The 18,537-nt window shown below is 42.4% G+C and overlaps 1 protein-coding gene across 1 annotated transcript; it reads left to right on the top strand.

The window, feature by feature from the left end:
• The first annotated feature begins 10,546 nt into the window (after positions 1–10,546).
• Positions 10,547–17,175, top strand: LOC148376907 (uncharacterized). Its single transcript, XM_088351404.1, has 2 exons — positions 10,547–10,757; positions 13,898–17,175. The coding sequence occupies exons 1-2, from the start codon at positions 10,637–10,639 to the stop codon at positions 15,511–15,513; spliced, it is 1,737 nt and encodes a 578-aa protein (XP_088207530.1). The 5' UTR covers positions 10,547–10,636; the 3' UTR covers positions 15,514–17,175.
• Positions 17,176–18,537: the final 1,362 nt, after the last annotated feature.

The raw sequence follows: 18,537 nt of genomic DNA, 5'->3' as shown, positions 1-18,537 counted from the left end.
TTCAGAGTTGCTTTTTACCGCCTTTGGTTCATTTTCTACATGGTGCTACCGCACTGTCTACATTAGCCCTGTAGATGGCATGAATGCATCGTCCTTGAATGAAAAATCCAGCTATAATACTATACGAAACGCCTAAAAGGAGTTTAACGCGTTCAGGTCCTAAGGGAATTCCATTTTAGTAAATAATAATAATCATAATAAACTAGGTGGTGTTAACTTTCTCCATCTCTAACTGGCGAATCCGTGTTTTTCGATTCAAGCCATCCCCTCAATAGGACAATTTTCAATGAAGATCGTCACATGAGGTCTGGCCAGTGTCCAATCATTTATTCAAAACTGACATTATAAGCTAATATGGATTCATTACAAATTTTTGACCGACTCTAATTCAGGCAAAGCAACAAACGTTTTTTCTTGAATAACATTAGCAGAGCAGGGACGAATACCATTTTGAATTTGCTGTACCCTATAGGGTCAAATCCATCCATTTGTCCCTTTATTTTTTTGCATATTTCAAAAGAATTTTTTGTTGGCGCTCCATACTTTGTCCTGTGACGGATGAAAAACACCGATATACGTAGGCGTCTGGTCTGAAATGACCTCTGGATGTTAAAAAAAGACTGCATTAAAGCCATGTATAGGCCTTAACTATATAATGCAGCATATCTCAAAATTGGATGAAACAAGTCGAATCTTTTTATTCATTTTTTTAGTTCTGAGTGCGCCGCTGCGTGTGTGTGGAATAAATGAGACGAGAGAGAGAGAGGTGCGACCGGACATGGCAAATGTAAACAAAGCTCTTGCAAATAAGGAATACAATTAAAAGAGTTGAAAGCGATGCACATCGGACTTCAATATTTTCCCAGTTGCTAGCAACATCTATCTATCTAGATAGATAGATAGATAGATATATACTTTATTCATCCCCGTAGGGAAATTCACACTTCCAGCAGTCTACCCCGTTGTTTATTAACAGATGAACATGATGCCCGAGGGTGCTTGTAGCGGAGCGGATGACGTCACGCCAGTCCAAAATTCAGGATATCGCAAGCACCCTCGTGCCTAATGTTTTCATCAGGCCTCAAGTCGACTTCTCGGATTATTAAATTTTTGCTGTCTGGTGCGCTCACTTAGTCGCTTTTTTGGACACCAAAATCCTCTCTCATTCCTTCATCATGTATGGAAGTTCTCGGTCCATCTCCAAGCTGGATGTGGTCGGTTCCAACGGCAACGGCCCGGCATCTGGCAGCCCTGGCCGTTCGCCACGTTTACCCCGCTCCCCGCGTTTGGCTCACCGGCGTAACGGCAGTAGCCCTCGAGAGGGGTGATCGACAGCAAGACAAACACAAAAAAGGGAAAAAGTAGCAAAAAACGCACACAAAAATTTTGGACCATGGCCAACACAAATGCCCAAACAAGTTGGGCACCTCGGTCATGCTTTTCGTCCCTGTGGGTGAAACGGGACACAAGAAAGCGGTCGTGTCATTCTGGTCAGGATGACACAACACTCTTCTGTCCCACAGCTTTCACTGGTTTACCCCTGCCGCATCATACGGGTGCCCAGTCCATCCTTAAGAACGCGTCCACAATCCCACTATCCTTTGACATCACCTCTCCACTCCTTCCTATCACCAACAACCTGTGCGACATAAAAATGCTTTTAAATCAGATTGTAATCCTGCAAAGAAATCCTTATTTTTTAACAAAACATACCTGTCATTTTTCTGTAACTATAACGGAATACAATTTTAAAAAAAATTGGATCCTGATGACGTCACGCCTTTCCATGTATTCCGCTGATAGGATTGCCAACGGGTTTCGACTATTTTGGAATGTTGTTGTATTTGGAATATACCACTCAGAAACACATCGATTGGAGTCGGCGGAGGTCATTCCCGGAAACCGGAGTGCCCGGAGGAAACCCTCGCGAGCGCAGGGAGAACATATAAACTCCGCACAGGAAGTCCGGTAACTGGATTTGAACCCACACAGGAGGTTCCCGAGACCTTAGAACTGTGCCGCACACGCGCTAACCACTGCGCCGCCGTGCTTACGACGATGATGTATTTTACTCCCCCAAAAAATCATTTGCACATTGGGAATGCTTTTCATCTTTAAAGATATACTACTCAGAAAAAAAGGCCAAATTTACTGCTATTTCTTTGTGGATCGACTTTTTCAGGATTCATGAAATGAGGTTGTCTGCGGACATGATGGTGGCATCGAATGCCAGCAATCTTTAAGTTTTGTTTGATGTCGTAAACACATCGTTCGGGGCAGTGTTCTTCCCCTTTACTTTCAAAAAATAAAACTTTAAAAGATTCAGCTTACTTCATTCCATTTTAGATAGGTCAAGCTATACAGGTTTGGCTCGTACGGGACATTTCTCTTTTCTCTCTGAATGAATTCATTTCATTTGAGATAAAAGGCCGAAATCAGAGGTCGGCAACCCAAAGCGAATGGACTACTAGGAGTATGGGGAAACCCCACCATTGGGCATTAAAAAAAACCCTGGTTACACCAGACATGCATCAAAACAAGAAAACAGAATGTCTATTCCTTTTCAGTGTTCCTACTTATGGCCTGGAAAGGCACGGGCAACGCGTCGACGGTAACTGGTCTGCATTTATTTAGCGCTTCCGGTCAAAACAACGTCCATTTATTTTTCTACGTTTCATTTCGGGAACAAGGGTGAAGACAAGTCAAAAGACAAAAAGACCATTGAAACTTAAAAAAAAAAAAACAGGGTTGATGAGAAAATATCAAGTTGCGTTAGGGGACACGTGACACAATGATGACATCTTAAAAAGAAAATGGCTCAATAAACAAACTCATGACATCTGAATTATTACTGAAGCGGTTGAAATGCATTCCGTTCCAAATAAATCTCGAGCCATGAGAGAGTTGCAACCTTCCAATTCAAATACGCTTACAAAATGATGAAGTCCACATAAAAAGTCATCATGCTTTGATAACCGGTCCAAAATAATGACACTGTTGAGTCATTTCATCACCATCACATTCCAATAAATCTTGTAAAGACGGTTAAGTCAACTCACAAAATGAGAACATATCTTGACATGTGTAGACAAAATAAAGTTCAAAAGTACTTCAAAAGAAAAATCAACGGTTGAACATAGTAAAAAGATTTTGTAATCGTTATTAATCATCATTCATTATGTATATACAGTTTAAACAGTCGTTCAATAAAATGATGCAGGCTGCAACACGAATGCATTATATAAAAACAATTTCAAAACTGGTACAAAGAAAAGCTAGCTGAAGTAAATTTGAGACATGTCACTGACATAAAGAGGAGACAAACGTGTTCATAAATGTCAGCTACCGCAGCTGACATTTCTTCAATTGAAACGTGAGTTCATATGAAGCCAGAGTATCATTGCAAAATCGGATTTAAAACATTAAAATATCATTTCAACAGCACACTTGTGATCCTGCGCTTTAACCAAACTTGGAAATTTTCGTCTGCAAACTGAACAAGAAAAAGGTTTCTCATCAATGTGGGTTGTTGCGTGGCGCTTCAAATTATCTTTCTGTCGGAATTCTTTACCGCAAACCGAGCAGGCGAAAGGTTTTTCACCAGTGTGGGTTCTTGAGTGGTTTTTCAAACGTTCCTTTCGGCTGAATTTCTGACCACAGAACAAGCAGGAAAACGGTTTCTCACCTGTGTGGACGTTGATATGGTGTTTTAGATGACTCTTGCGCCCAAATGTTTTTGCACACAGCAAACATTTGCGATAGGCGTTATCGCCTTCCGACTGTTTGTCGCCATCATTGCGTGCGGAGTCGGACGGGTCGTCATTATCTGTTGTCCCTGGGCTTCTGCTCAGAGACACCCTCCCCTTGTTCTCCTTATGTTGATCTTCAGGGGTTAAACGGGCCCCGGTCACCGGAAACCCTTGTAAATCTTCCTTCTCCTTTTTAACGTGAACAGGCCCCGAGTCGTCCTCCTCCTTTTTGATGTCAACTGTCTGTAAAAGTCATCTTCCTCGTTTTTGAGGTCGGGTAACTTTGTCTCCCGTCGCCGAGGAGGAAAAGACTCGTGACTGACATCTGCGGGACACGAGACACACAGAAATGAGTCAAATGGCGGTTTTACACCTTTACGCTTTGGAGTTTTCAAAGAGATGAACTCGATCCGACGAACGACGCCAATCCGGACTTTCCATACATTTCCAACTTAAACGGAAGACATTTTCAAATCGTCCTCAAGATCGTTCCATCAATTCTCTCCACTTACAGCAGGGCCGTTCAAATCCCAAATTGTGCCCGGACCGATCAAATGTCAAACCCTAACCCTAACCCGTTCATTTAGTTTAACGAAACCGATTCAACCTCATGAAAACTAAAGTGTATTCCGATAGGACCGGATCAATAACGCTGGCTTTCCTTATGGCTTCTGCCGGCAATCTTTCATTTCGGCCATGAAAATGGCTCATGGGTTAAAAAGGCGAGAGTGAAAAAAGATGCACAAGCCGACCAAATATTCGAGTCTGTCGGCCGGCCCGTGTTTCAGTGAGCCGGGGATATGGAAGCGAAGCGAGATAGTGTGGCGGAATCCAGCCTCGAGTCGGTGACATTAAAGCAGCTTAAAGGAAGCTGGCCTCAGATAGCAAGCTCATTCCTTCTCTACGGCTTCTATTATTTCCCATCCATCCTGACGGTCCTTGGTCTCATGATTCTAGTTCGAGTCTTTATTACACGTGTACCCCGGGGTGCGGCGTTTCATCCGGTAGCGTACGAGGTTTCACACGTTTGATATTAAAGACGAGAAAGCGACGAAACGCCCAGTCGGATTGACGAATACAGCTTTGGGAGTTGTGCTCGGAGGATCCGTTTAAAAGCGCTTCTCGTTCTTTACACGCCTCCCCCGTAAAATCTTCTCCTTGGATCGACACGAATCGCCTAAGACTTTAAAAAAAAAAACACATTTCACCCAAAGAATGTCACGCATTAAGATTTGTATCTATCCGTCGACCTTGGTCATATCCCTCGAGAGGGGTGACCGACAGCAAGAAAACGTATACAAAAAGAAAAAAAAAAAGAAAAGAACATTGAAAAGGGAAAAAGTAGCAAAACACACACAACATTTTTGGACCATGGCCAACCCAAATGCCCAAACGAGTGAAGCACCTCGGCACCCAAGTCGGTCATGCTTTGGTCCCTCCAGATGAAATAGGACGCGAGCGGTCGTGTCACTCGGGTCAGGGTGACACAACGCACTCTTTTGTTCAACAAATTTCACTGGTTTACCCCCGCCGCATCATACGCGTGCCCAGCCCATCCCTTAGAACGCGTCCAAACATCCCACTATTAAGATTTTTAACAGGTAAAAAAAAAGATACATTCCGTCCATATAAAAAAATAACATGAACATAGAATTATAAAAAAAGAAAAAAAAAAAACAGTATGACGATTTTTTTTATCTTTAAAAAAATACACAGTGGTGGAAAAAATGAGCCAACCACTCATTGTGCAAGTTCTCCCACTTGAAAATATTGGAGAGACCTGTCATTATCAACATGGGTAAACCTCAAGCATTTGCTCAAAACTACAAGGGCTTGAGGAGGGGGACGTGTCCGGCGGTGCAGGATTTGAGTCCCCAACGGCACGTCGTGTGACCGATAGGAGCCTTTGTTACTCGTAGGTCGTTCGGCAGTTTCCGGGATTTTCGCTCACCGTTCTTGTTATTGTTGTGACGCCACGAGGCGGGATCTCGCACGGAGCCTCGGATCCAGGGAGATCATCGGGGCTCTCGTACGTCTTCCGTTTTCTAATGAGCGTTCCCGCGATTGATTTCTCGACACCGACGTTTTACTTATTGCAGATTCGGTCTCCCCGGCCTAGTGCGGGTCTGCAATTTTGTCTTTGGTGTACTCGGACAGCTCTTTGGTCTTGGCCATTGTAGAGTTCGGAGTGGGACCGACCGAGGTTGCGGACAATTGTCGTTTCTACCGATAACGGCTTCAGACGGGTTCCGTTAAATACGGGTAATGAGTGGAGCCTCATTAGAAGAAGTTACACCTCTGCCCCAGACAAAGCGAAAGATGGCTCGGTCCAGTTGTAACAGCACGTTTCTTTTGGGCGTAAAAACTAAACTGATTGATAAAAGCAGTGGGAGGATGATCGCTTTGATGATTAGGACCTTCCCCTCTATTGTCAGTTTTCTTAGTGACCAAAAAACAAGTCTTTGCTTAACTTTCCTTGTCACGTCATCCCAGTTGGTCTCGCCTCCTCCATCCGCATTGAATTTTATCCCTAGGATTTTCTGGTCTGTCTTTAACACCGTCAGCGGGAGTCCTGCCTTTTCTGTCTCTTTCCACGTTCCATAAAACTTCACTTGTGACTTTTCTCTATTTAGCCTTGACCCGGACGCCTTCCCAAACAGGTCAGTCAAGTCAAGGGCTCTTCCAACAGATGAGCGGTCAGTACATAAAATATTGAAATCATCCATGTACAAAACACACTTGCTAATTTGTCCCCTACTTCCTGGGATATTGATCCCTTCGACAAATCTATCTTTTCTTAACATTTGTGCCAAAGGTTCAATGCAAAGAACATAGGGAAGTGGAGACATAGGGCAACCTTGACGCACACCGCAGTTGATCTCGATTGCTTCTGATAAATTCCCGTTAATCATGTATTTGCTGTAGATGTCTCGGTATAGCAGTCCCACCCACTTGATGTATTTTTGGGGAAAACCACATTTTTGTAATACCCTGAAGAGGTATTGGTGCGAGACTCGATCAAAAGCTTTTTCAAAGTCTAGGTTTAGGACCGCTAGTCGCATGTTTCTGTCTCTCGCATAACAAATGGTGTCACGGATCAGCATGAGACTGTCGCTGATCTTCCTTCCCACGATGGCACAGGTTTGGTCCGGATCAACCAAGTCTCCCAAGACTACAGACATTCGTGTTGCTAGGAGCTTGCTGAAAATTTTACAGTCCACGTTTAAAAGCGTTATGGGTCACCAGTTTTTTAAGTCAATTTTGTCTCCTTTTTTGTGCAATAGAGTGCCTATCCCTATTCTGAAACTGTCTGGCATGTTGTCTCGACTGGAAAATTCGTTAAAAACAGTAATCGGATCTGGTGCTAAAATATCCCAAAAAGTCCGGTAAAATTCGAGGTTGAGCCCGTCCTCCCCGGGTGATTTGCCTTTATTCATAGTCTTTATGCAATCATTCAGTTGGTCTTGGGTAAAGTCCGATGTTAAAAAGGGGTCTTGACGCACTGATCTTGAAATATGATCTAATACGTGCCCCATTTCATTCTCATGTGTTTCTTTCTTTTCATATAATTTTTTGTAGTAGTCTTCGATTCATTTGTTTATTTCACTACTTTCCTTTGTTATTTGCCCGTTTTCGTTTTGAAGTTTAAAAACCCCCTCACTTTTGCTCATCATTTTTTTTAAAAAGTAGCGTGTACATTTTTCCCCTTCTTCTATTTCTCTTTCTCTGCTTCTTATTATGATGCCTTTGCTCTTTATTTCCACCAAAGCGTTTCGTTCTTGTTTGGTCTCTTTGATTTCATCATTAAAGTCCATCCCCTTTTCTGTTAGGATGAAATAGCGTTGGAGTCTTCTTTGTAGTCCCGACATGCGTTTCATCTCTTTAAGTTTCTTGTTTTTCCCTGCATTTTTAAAAAAGGTCTGTGTTCGTTTCTTTGTCATTTCCCACCATTGTGCTCGTGAATCATACGAGTCTGGAAGGGTCTGCCAGTCTTTGTACAGCCCCCTGTATTGTGCGGCTAGAGCCTCATCCTCCAGCAGGGAGCAGTTTAACTTCCACAAACCCTTCCCAACAGTCATACCTGAAGGAAATGAGAAAGAGTAGGACAGTAGCAAGTGATCCAAAAAAAAAACAGGAATTAATCTTGCATCACTCAATGCTAAACCCCTTGTAAATATGTAGTCTATTCGAGAGGCTCTGGCATTGTCGCTACTGAACAGGGTGAAGCCCTCCTCTCCTGGATGTATGGATTTGAAACAGTCAACCAGTTTAAATGTCCGGCACATGTCTTGTAATAAAGTTGATGTTTTATCTACTTTAAACTCCTCATCGGTCCTCTTTCTATCCTTCCTACTTAGGATGCAATTGAAATCTCCTCCCACGATGAGTGGTTGATGGCCTAGCATATCCGACTGGATGTCCTCTAAGAGTTCGTACCTGAGTTGTCTGTCGGTATGGCCGTATATGTTAATGAGGTTAAAATCATTCCCTACATAAGAAAGTCTTGCTAAGATTGCGCGTCCGTCTCTCATCACAGTACTCCCCTTTATGATGAGTTGAGGGTCGTTTATTAAAATGGCTACCCCATCGTTACGGTTTTCGTTCGAGCCACTCCATAATGACGGATATGGCCAAATCTCTTCCCACTGTTTATAATTTTTTAGAAAGGGGATGCAACATTCTTGTAGTAAAAACACATCCGTTCTGATAGTTTTTAGGAACGATAAAACGCCGTGAGCCTTAACCTTTGATCTCACACTTCTCACATTGATAGTAGAGAATGTAATGTTCATAATTGTTGTTAAAGTATTTAAACTACTTGGACAAAACGTTTTGCCGTACAAAGTATGTTTATGATGCGTTTTAAGACGTGTACGACGTACAAGAAAATCTGTACCGAAAAGCGCAAATTTGTCAATGATGGCTACCATCCGGTATACTACCGCATGAAATCCGAGGCGGAAGATGCATGCGCACAGTAGCATCGAACCGCTCGCTTCGTTTGCAATAAAAATAAAATAAAATTAAAAAATACCGAGATAGAGGCTACTGCAGCGAACTGGTTTGACTGGATTGATTTGCTGTTTGTTGATCGTCAGTGTTGTGTAGTGAAAGGAAGTCCGTCTCTCTTAGAGAAGCGGCTTTTTCAGCTCCACTCATGAAAAAGAGCCGGCTCTCCAACGGCTCACTCGCTTTGATGCATTCTATTACGAATGATGATGTTGTATAGAAAAGGGAAAGAAAAAAGGAAGTGTAAAAGGAGAACATGAAAAAAGACAGCTTTGTTGTGATCCCTTTTATTTAATCAGTAGAATACCAACAATAATTGAATGCAGAAAATAAATGAGTTATTTGAATAAAAAAATGTATCGTTCTACTTAATTATAAATGCATGTATTTTTTCATTCGACAGTGAACGTCCAATCATTTTTGAACTTTTTTATGATAAACCTCATTCATGTCGAGTAACTCAGGATTAGGTGTATTAACAATATATATGATATCACGAAACACATGTACGATATAACATGTTAAACGACATCAATAAACACGTTTGAAAAAAAAAATATGGTGTAAGATTTTTTTTGTATTTTGTAAGGGAAAATAGAACAGTTTGTAAGGGCGTGGAGCCCTGGAGCACTCGCTGCCCGTCTCAACTCCGTGGGGGCAGAGCTATTTCTTCAAGATCAAAATGTGTTTGTTTTTTTTGTGGGATGATTCACCCAAATGAGGTCTTGATTTAAACCTTATTGATAATGTTCAACCCAGAAATGTATTTATTGTTACAGCAAAGTTATTTAAAACGTAGGCAAAAATAACCCCGAGAAGCACTTGAGTAACGGCTAAAGGATTTCATACGAATGACTATAAAGGATTTGATACGATTGACTCAGTTGAACGCAATATAGATATTCACTGCCTGGGCTTTAGTTCAATGTCAGGGCAGGCTGTTCCAAATGCATCCTATTTTGTCTAGGACATTTTGAGAACAGGACTCGTGGATTTGCTGACGCAGGACGACGGGCGCCGTTTTGGGAAAACGAGACGAGTATCAAAGGAGAACATGAAAAAAGACAGCTTTGTGCTTATCCCTTCAATAATAATAATAATAATAATAATAATTTCCTGGTATTGTCATTCTGTGTAACAATGTACACAGAACGAAATGTCGATTGCACCTGACCCGTTGTAGCGAGCCGATGCAGCCGCAGCCAACAGAGGGCGCCGCCGACCACTTTTTAAGTCTTAGGAATGACTCGGCCGGGGCGCAAACCACCGACCTCCCAGTCAGTATATTACCGACAATAATTCCATGCAGAAAATGATTCATCATTTGAAAGAGAACACTTAGATAGATAGATAGATAGATAGATAGATAGATAGATAGATAGATAGATAGATAGATAGATAGATAGATAGATAGATAGATAGATAGATAGATAGATAGATAGATAGATAGATAGATAGATAGATAGATAGATAGATAGATAGATAGATAGATAGATGTCTAGATGTCTAGATGTCTAGATGTCTAGATGTCTAGATGTCTAGATGTCTAGATGTCTAGATAGATAGATAGATAGATAGATAGATAGATAGATAGATAGATAGATAGATAGATAGATAGATAGATAGATAGATAGATAGATAGATAGATAGATAGATAGATAGATAGATAGATGGATGGATGGATGGATGGATGGATGAATAGATGGATAGTTTATTTCTCCCCTTGGGGAGATTGCCATAGGTGATGTGCCGGAGCCCCGCCCACCTTCCTTGTCCTTCCGAGTCACTCTCGGCTTGTCTCCGTCTGCTACGCAGCGTTCTGTGACGAAAAGCTCCCTTTAAAGGGTTAACGGCGAGCTGCTTCAAAGGCGACTAAAATGTCCTCCGGTGGAAAAGGAGATTTGAAAGAGGAGCTCGAAGATGAGACCGAGCGAGAAGATCGACGGCGAATCCAAGATAGCATGAGCGAGCAGCTCCACATCGTGATGATAGAAGCAGGTGGGTCACTTTGGCTTTAGCATCCGATCACCCTTAACCCCAAGTACAACGACTCTATATCTTTTCCTATTCTTGATGCAGTTTCTAGGAATTGGAGTGAATTTGCTTGAGTGCGCCCTCCACGAGCAGCTACTCGCTAGCAGAATCGACGTGTATGGCTTTATATGGTCACAAGATGTGTCAAAGGACTAGCAAATAACACCATCCCCGATCTTAAACTAGCTCACCAAATGTGTAGTTTTTCATATAAGACGGTAGACTAATGAGGGTGGGCAGGCAAGTCAGTAGATCTGTTTTTATTGCTTGATGAAAATCTAGCCGCTAGCTAGCTACTTGCTCGCTCGATTTAGCTTCTCGCTCGATCGCTCATTATCATCACATCGAGCTATGATAAAGCATTACAACCGAGTTTAGAACAAAGTGAAGGGCTCCCTTTCCTGTCCATAATCCTATTTTATTTATATTCATATTTCTTTTGTTATGATTGTATCTTAACCGGTGTTTTGGGTCGTCGGCTGGGGATGGAAGAGGACATGGGACTGTCTTGAAGTGACGGAAACTGAAAAGCGCTTTACAAACATATTGGATTGATTCTGTTTGACCTTGGTTATAAAAAAAACCTTCCGTTTGACTTCCTCTGTACTTGTGTGGTGTTGTACAACGTCAGAGGAGATGTGACGGTTCACATTTGTGACTTGACACGAAAACTCTTTTCTTCCTCGTCGTACCTTGCTGGAAAATCTTGCGGTTACATTCAAATCATTTGCAAATACAAAATGAGTCTAAACTGATAAATGCCAGACTCGACTTTGTAGAAGGGAACATTCTAAAAAGCTGCCCGAACGTATGAAAGAGTTATGCATTCCCCGAAAATGAAGATGGCGGTCGGCCACGAGACAGATTTCCAGCAGCTGCAATTGCGTCTTAATGTAAGCATTGAATTTGAATGTCGCCTTATCACTCCACACCATCTTTGTATCTCCATTGCATGCTTCAAAGTAGCACTTGGAATTCTCTTCTCTTCCATCTGGGTCACGAAGAGCTCATCTTGGAATGTCACTTTTCCATTGACTCGGTTTCACGATGAGATCATTTTCAAATGCGCATTGGCACAAAGATTTTCTTGGACTTTGAGTTCCCAGTAACCTTTCTTCTTTTGTCAGGCTTGAGCTTTTCCAAACACTTCTTGTGGACGTCCTGAACTTTCATCATCTTCAAACTTGTTCTCGTTGATGCCGACTCTTCTTGGTGCTTCTTTGTTAAACTCCTTCCTAAACGGTCTCCGACTGTCTTTTCATACTTCCGCTAGCATTTCAGAATCCGTTTTCTTTCTTCAAAGTCAAGTCTGGCTTCCATCTCTAGCTTCAATCAATTCAGTCTATAAAGAAAGAATTAGTTATTCAGAAAATAGCTGCTAAAATGTGAATCCATTTTTTAGGACACCCTGTCTATCTATCTAGATAGATAGTTAGATAGAGACTTGATTCATCCCCGTAGGGAAATCCCCACTTCCAGCAGTATCCTTGTGTTGAAAATAAAACAACAATAAAGTCAAGAAAATAGCTGCTAAAAGGGTGTCCCAAAAATGGATTCACATATCTATCAAGTCAGTCTTTTTAGGGAAGGTGTACTTCCTCTAAAACGCGTGAGTGTTTTGTTGTACATGATCCAATTGATTGAAAGGGGAAAAAGTCATTTAGGGTCGCTGGAAGCAAAATGTAACTCGAAGTTTTGGACATGTTGAACAATGATTTGGTGGTCTCACTTGGGATCGATGTCGCTCACCGTTATTATTCACGGACTTTGCGCGATTGCTCAGATTCCCGGAAGCTCAGAGGGGATGTTGATGACCGAATCTTTTTTTTTGGAACAATTCCGATGACAAGGAAATATAAATAAGCAAAAATACGAGGGGGGAAACAGACGAGTGACATAAAAGATAGCAAAATGTTTCCAAATATCACGAGTGCGAATGTCTTTCTGCTCGTGGGAAAGCTTTCTACTTCGCATTGAAAAGTGATCCGAGGAAGTGCAAATCGAGGAACATGCCAGAGGGGAAACGGACAAGTCACATCCAAATAGCAAAATGCTTCTGATTATTGGCGCCAGTGGCCCGATTGTGGGAATTGTTTTACTTACAAATTGAAAAGCAATCCAATCTTTTTTGACTTTTCTCTTGACTGTCAAATTGAGCCATAATGATCAGAAGCTTGACCGTCAAGGTTTCTTTTGGCTTTGTTTTATATTTTTGTGACTCGTATTCCGAGCGCAAAATAGTTTGAAGCTCTTTTTCATCTCAACTTTTTCTTAATATCGTATTTACAAGCTGAGAAGAATTGTGGGTGGGAATGATGTTCCGTACCATCATGATTTTTCCAGCCCATTGATTTGAAATCAACTCATTTCAAAAAAACTGTAACGTCATCATTGACAATAACATCTTTTTGAAGATTGATTGTCATGATACTTTTTGAAGAGTATCATGACATCTTCCCCTGATCTAAAACCTACACGAGGGCAAGAAAAAATTTCAAAAAGCTCAACATGAGGAAAATGAAGAAACCTTGAGAAGGGACCACCTTCTAGGATGACCAGGCTGCGATGGATCTTGTAATAACAATGAATACACAGACATCATCAACAGGAAATCTAGGTCATTCGTAGGCTATAGAATAGGTTTTTTTTAAGCCTAGATTGAAACATTTCCTCTCAGGTTGCAGATCCAATCTCAGGGGGAAGAGCATTCCACAGATCTCAGACCTGCGGATTTCTTCTTGGCTCTCGGGATCACGGGTAGACCGGCGGTTTCGGAGCGAAAGCTCCGGACCGGGACATAGGGGGGGGAAATTCAATCTGAGGGAGCAAGTCCACGCACCGTTTTCTGTAATACCAACAGAACCTTCAAATCGCATCTTAAGCTGACAGAGAGCCAATGCACAATGTGATGGCGCGTGGCTTTCCAGGATAAACTTGGAATCAAACGGTTTTTTTTGGGGGGGGAATTCTTCGATTGATATTAATGAATTTGTTTTTTGCAGATATCCTGAAAGGATTTTTGTAGTGATGCGTTTGCTGTAAAAATACACTCCGTGTGTGTGAATCCAGATTTTCCATAACCTTGTGTGTCTTGTGTCCTGCAGAAGTCTGTGAAGAGAAACTTATTCCTTGTGAACAGCAGACAAGTTTGCCTGGCGTTAAAAAGGATCATTTGGAGCATGATCATGTTAAAGAGGATTTGGAGCATCTTGACGTCCAAAAGGAGGAGCAAGATTTGGAGTCGGACGCCCTTAAGGAAGAAGATTTTGAGTATTTTGACGTTAAAGAGGAGGAAGATTTGAGAGACTTTCCGGTGACTGGGGCCCGTTTCACCTCTGATGATCAACACGAAGAGAACAAGGGGAAGGTGTCTCCGAGCAGAAGTTTCGGGACAACAGCTGATCACGACACGTCCGACTCTGCTCTAAATGAACAGTCGGAAGGTGATGACTGGAATCGCAAATGTTTGCAGTGTGGCAAAACATTTAAGCGCAAGGATCATCTGAAGCGCCACATCATCGTACACACTGGTGAAAAACCCTTTATCTGCTCAGTTTGTGGTCAGAAATTTACCCGAAGGGGTGCCTTAAAGATCCACGCAAGAATCCACACTGGTGAAAAACCGTTTTCCTGCTCAGTGTGCGGTTTAAAATTCACCCATAAGTCATACTTAAATAATCACACAGGGACCCACACTGGCGAGAAACCTTTTGCCTGCTCGGTATGTGGTCAGAAATTTGGCAAAAAAGGAAGTTTGAAAAACCACGCAAGGATCCACACTGGTGAAAAACCTTTTGCCTGCTTCGTTTGCGGCCAGAAATTCACCTGGAAATCGTGCTTAAAAATCCACTTAAAAACCCACACTGGTGAAAAACCTTTTGCATGCTCATTTTGCAATCAAAAATTTACCCAGAGGGGTACGCTAAAAATCCACACAAGAACCCACACTGGTGAGAAACCTTATTCCTGCTCAGTTTGCGGTCAATTATTCACCATGAACCAAAGTTTAAAAATCCACGCAAGAAGTCACACGGGTGAAAAACCTTATTCCTGCTTCGTTTGTGGTCTAAAATGCAGCCGTGAAGAAAGTTTGAAAAAACACATAAAAATCCACACTGTTGAGAAACCTTTTGCCTGCTCGGTTTGCAATAAAGAATTCACCCACAAATCATACTTAGAAAACCACACGAGAATCCACACTGGTGACAAAATGTTTGCATGCTCAGTGTGTGGTCAGACATTTGGCAAAAAAGTCAGTTTGAAAACCCACGCAAGAATCCACACTGGCGAAGAACTTTTTTCCTGCTCAGTTTGCGGTCAAAAATTCACTCAGAGAGGGAACTTGAAAAGACACGCTCGAATCCACACGGGTGAAAAACCTTTTGCATGCTCTGTTTGTGGTAAGAATTTCGCCCATATATCAAACTTGAAATTCCACTCAATAACCCACACGGGTGAAAAACACTTTTTTTGCTCAGTTTGTGGTAAGAATTTCACGCATAAATCATATTTAAAAATCCACGCAAGAACCCACTCTGGTGAAAAACCTTTTGTTTGCTCAGTTTGTGGTAAACAATTCACCCATAAATCATACCTAAAAATCCACACAAGAACCCATTCTGGTGAGAGGCCTTTTTCCTGCTCAGTTTGCGGTCAGAATTTCACCAAGAGGGGAAATTTGAAAAGACACTCAAGCATTCACATGAATGAAATGAAATGATCTGCATTCATGTAGCGCTTTTCAAGTCAACGAAGAAGCGCTTTACAATGTTTCACACTTACCCATTCACACAGAAACTCACACACCTATAGCGACCGTGCAGCCATGCAAGGCGCCGACCTGCGTATTGGGGGCATTAGGGTTTCGGTGTCTTTCCCAAGGACACTCTGACATATAACACGGAGGAGCCGGGGATCGAACCTGCGATCTCTCGATCCACGGACGAGCGCTCTAGCTCCTGAGCTAATGCCGCCGAGAAACCATTTTCTCGTTCAGTTTGCGGTCAAAGATTCTCAAGTCCGGTCGAAGCTTAGGGTCACACGTGTTCTGGCAAGAATACGCGTCATGGCTCCGCTTGATATGAGCTTAGAGTTTGCATTTCCGTCGAAGACATTTCATCTTCCGCCGCATGAACCTATTTATGTACATATCTCAAATGGACTCAACCCAATGAATAAGTGTTCTCGTTTTGAAATGGTTTTTATAGACCCTTAGATCCTTTGCTTTGTTTGTCATTGGTGGTTTTGACCTTAATTTCAATATCCTAAATCACCGTGACAATCGAAGGTGGGGGCAAAAACTGCTGGAAAACAAAAACAATCAACCATTGCAAACAAATGATGGCAATCCAATTCATTCATTAGATACATTTAATGACTCACGTATTGAATATTTGGATTTTTTTTTTAGGGAAAGAATATTTTGATGGTATCCAGGCTACACTCAAACAGTTAGCTAAAGATATTTTGCTGATATCATAAGTAATGTGGAGGCTTCATCTCTCTTATTTGATCAGAAGTGTGCACCGCAAACCCCAGCATTTTATAATGATTGCCTCGGTCCAATCTTTTGGCTAGATTGCATTTAAACAACTCTCCTCATTTCCTTTGTTCCGGAGCGCCCGCTGGGATCCTGTCAAAATTCAATTGACGATAGCAAAGGTTTTTGTTCTCCGATTTTGGCAACACCATGACATTTTAATACCAAAACGGCAGCAAAGACAGCTTGGTTTGCTCAGTGTTTCGCCTCCACCTTCGACCCTGACCTAGGATTTCAGACGCTCTATAAAATGCATGTGTGTTGCAGCTCGTATCCTTTTATTGAATGATCTCGTATAAAATGTATAATATGAATGATGTATAATACCAGTAATTACTACTATATCTCTTCAGTATGTTCATCTCTTGACTTTTCTCCTGAAGTACTTTTCAAGTATCCCTCGTGTATACATATTCTATATGTTTTTGGACGATCTCTTCAACAGATTTGTTCTAAATCCGATTGTGATGAAATTGACTTACAATGTTCTTTTTTGTGAGTGATGAGTTTTTGTGCAGATTTCATTATATTCCGCGTATTTGGATTGTAAGTTTGTGGCCCTCTTTGAAGCTTGTGATTTATATCAACCGTATGCGATTCAACAACTTTCTATATCCACATCTAATATTCCAAATGTCGTTATTTCCTTTCTTTATGTGTGATTTTCTTGTAAAATGTAACATTTTGTTTTGAAGGGGACAACGGATACATTTCAGATTTTCCCATCAGCCCTTGTTTTGGGATTCAATTATAGGGTCTTAACTGCTGACTTGTTATTAAAATGAAAGGAGGAAAATTGAAAAGCAAACATCGTTTTAAGAAATATCACATGTCCTGAACTTTTCTGTTTTGTCCGTTCCTTCTTTCTTAAGTTCCTTGTTGTTTCTAAGTATTCTGTATTTTGTTTAGATGTACTGTATGTCGACAAAAAAACCCAAAACAACTTCTCCATCTTAACCCCTTTGGTAAATATCTGTCCTATTTTGAGCACTGGACAATTTTCAGATTTTTTTCAAAGTTGCCGAGATCATTCCTGAATTTCAAACTGGAGAGTAGTCCGATTTGTCTTAATGAAGATTGTCTGTCTCTGTCCTGTCATCAGCTGCCCAACAAACCTGAATATCACCGACTCTCACCAGGACAAGCGTGCGGAGAATGAATGCACGCTAATGAGTTGTCCGAGTCTATGCTAGTTGTTTCTTTATTTTTATTTTTGGTGGATATCCAGAAAATCCAAGTGCTAGGAATGGACTGTTATGTTCAGCCTCTCAGATACGACCCGCTAGCTTTCTGTGACTTGTCTACAAGCCATGTTCGGTACCTCCGTTGTCAAAGCGGCTAATTAGAGCTCTGGCAGTAAGGTGGTCGTGCCGGCCCTGGCGACGACCCTCAGACCCGTTGGTGGTCACCGGCGGTGAGGGATGCCGTCAAGCTCAAGAAAGAGTCTTATCGGGACTTCCTGGCCCGTGGCGGCTTCGGCAATCGCCGAAGCAAAAACTCGGGCACGGGAGGAGTTCGGCGAGGCCACGGAGGGCGACTTCCGAACGGCTCCCAGAAAATTCTGGACCACCTTTCGGCGTTTTAGTGGGTGGAAGCGGTGCAGCACCGACACCGAGTATAGTGGCGATGGGGCGCTGCCGACCTCGACTCGGGGCGTCGTGAACCGGTGGCAAGAGTACTTCAAAGACCTCAATCTCACCGACACGTCTTCCTCCAAGGAATCAGAGCCGGGGCACTCTGAGGTGGGCTCTCATATCTCTGGGGTTGAAGTCACTGAGGTGGTCAAAAGCTCCTCAGTGGAAAGGCCCTGGGGGTTGATGAGATCCACCCGAAGTTCATGAAGGCTCTAGATGTTAAGGCTCTGCAACATCGCGTGGACATCGGGGACACTGCCTTTGGAGTGGCAGACAGGGGTGGCGGTTCCCCTCTTTCAGAAGGGGGACCGGAGAGTGTGTTCCAACTACAGGGGAATCACATTTCTCAGACTCCCTGGTAAGGTCTATTCACGGGTACTGGAGAGGAGGGTCAGCCAGGAAGTTTAATCAGTGTGGTTTTGGTCGTGGAACACTGGACCAGCTCTCCACCCTCTGCAGGGTCCTCGAGGGTGCGTGGTAGTTTGCCTATTCGATCTACATGTGTTTTGTGGATCTCGAGACGGCATTCGACCGTGTTCCTCTGAGGCCCTGTGGGGGCTGCTTCGGGAGT

This window comes from Urocampus carinirostris, chromosome 1, assembly GCF_059441175.1.
Source record: "Urocampus carinirostris isolate Australia breed hairy pipefish chromosome 1, RoL_Ucar_1.0, whole genome shotgun sequence".
Classification (NCBI taxonomy): domain Eukaryota; kingdom Metazoa; phylum Chordata; class Actinopteri; order Syngnathiformes; family Syngnathidae; genus Urocampus; species Urocampus carinirostris.
Note: the sequence above shows the minus strand (reverse complement) of the source record. Positions and strands in the feature narration are given on the sequence as shown.

Coding starts and splice junctions, on each gene's coding strand:
- LOC148376907 (XM_088351404.1), top strand. CDS start 10,637: ATGTCCTCCGGTGGAAAAGGAGATTTGAAAGAGGAGCTCGAAGATGAG. Junction 10,758..13,897: donor CATCGTGATGATAGAAGCAG/GTGGGTCACTTT, acceptor TGTGTCCTGCAG/AAGTCTGTGAAGAGAAACTT.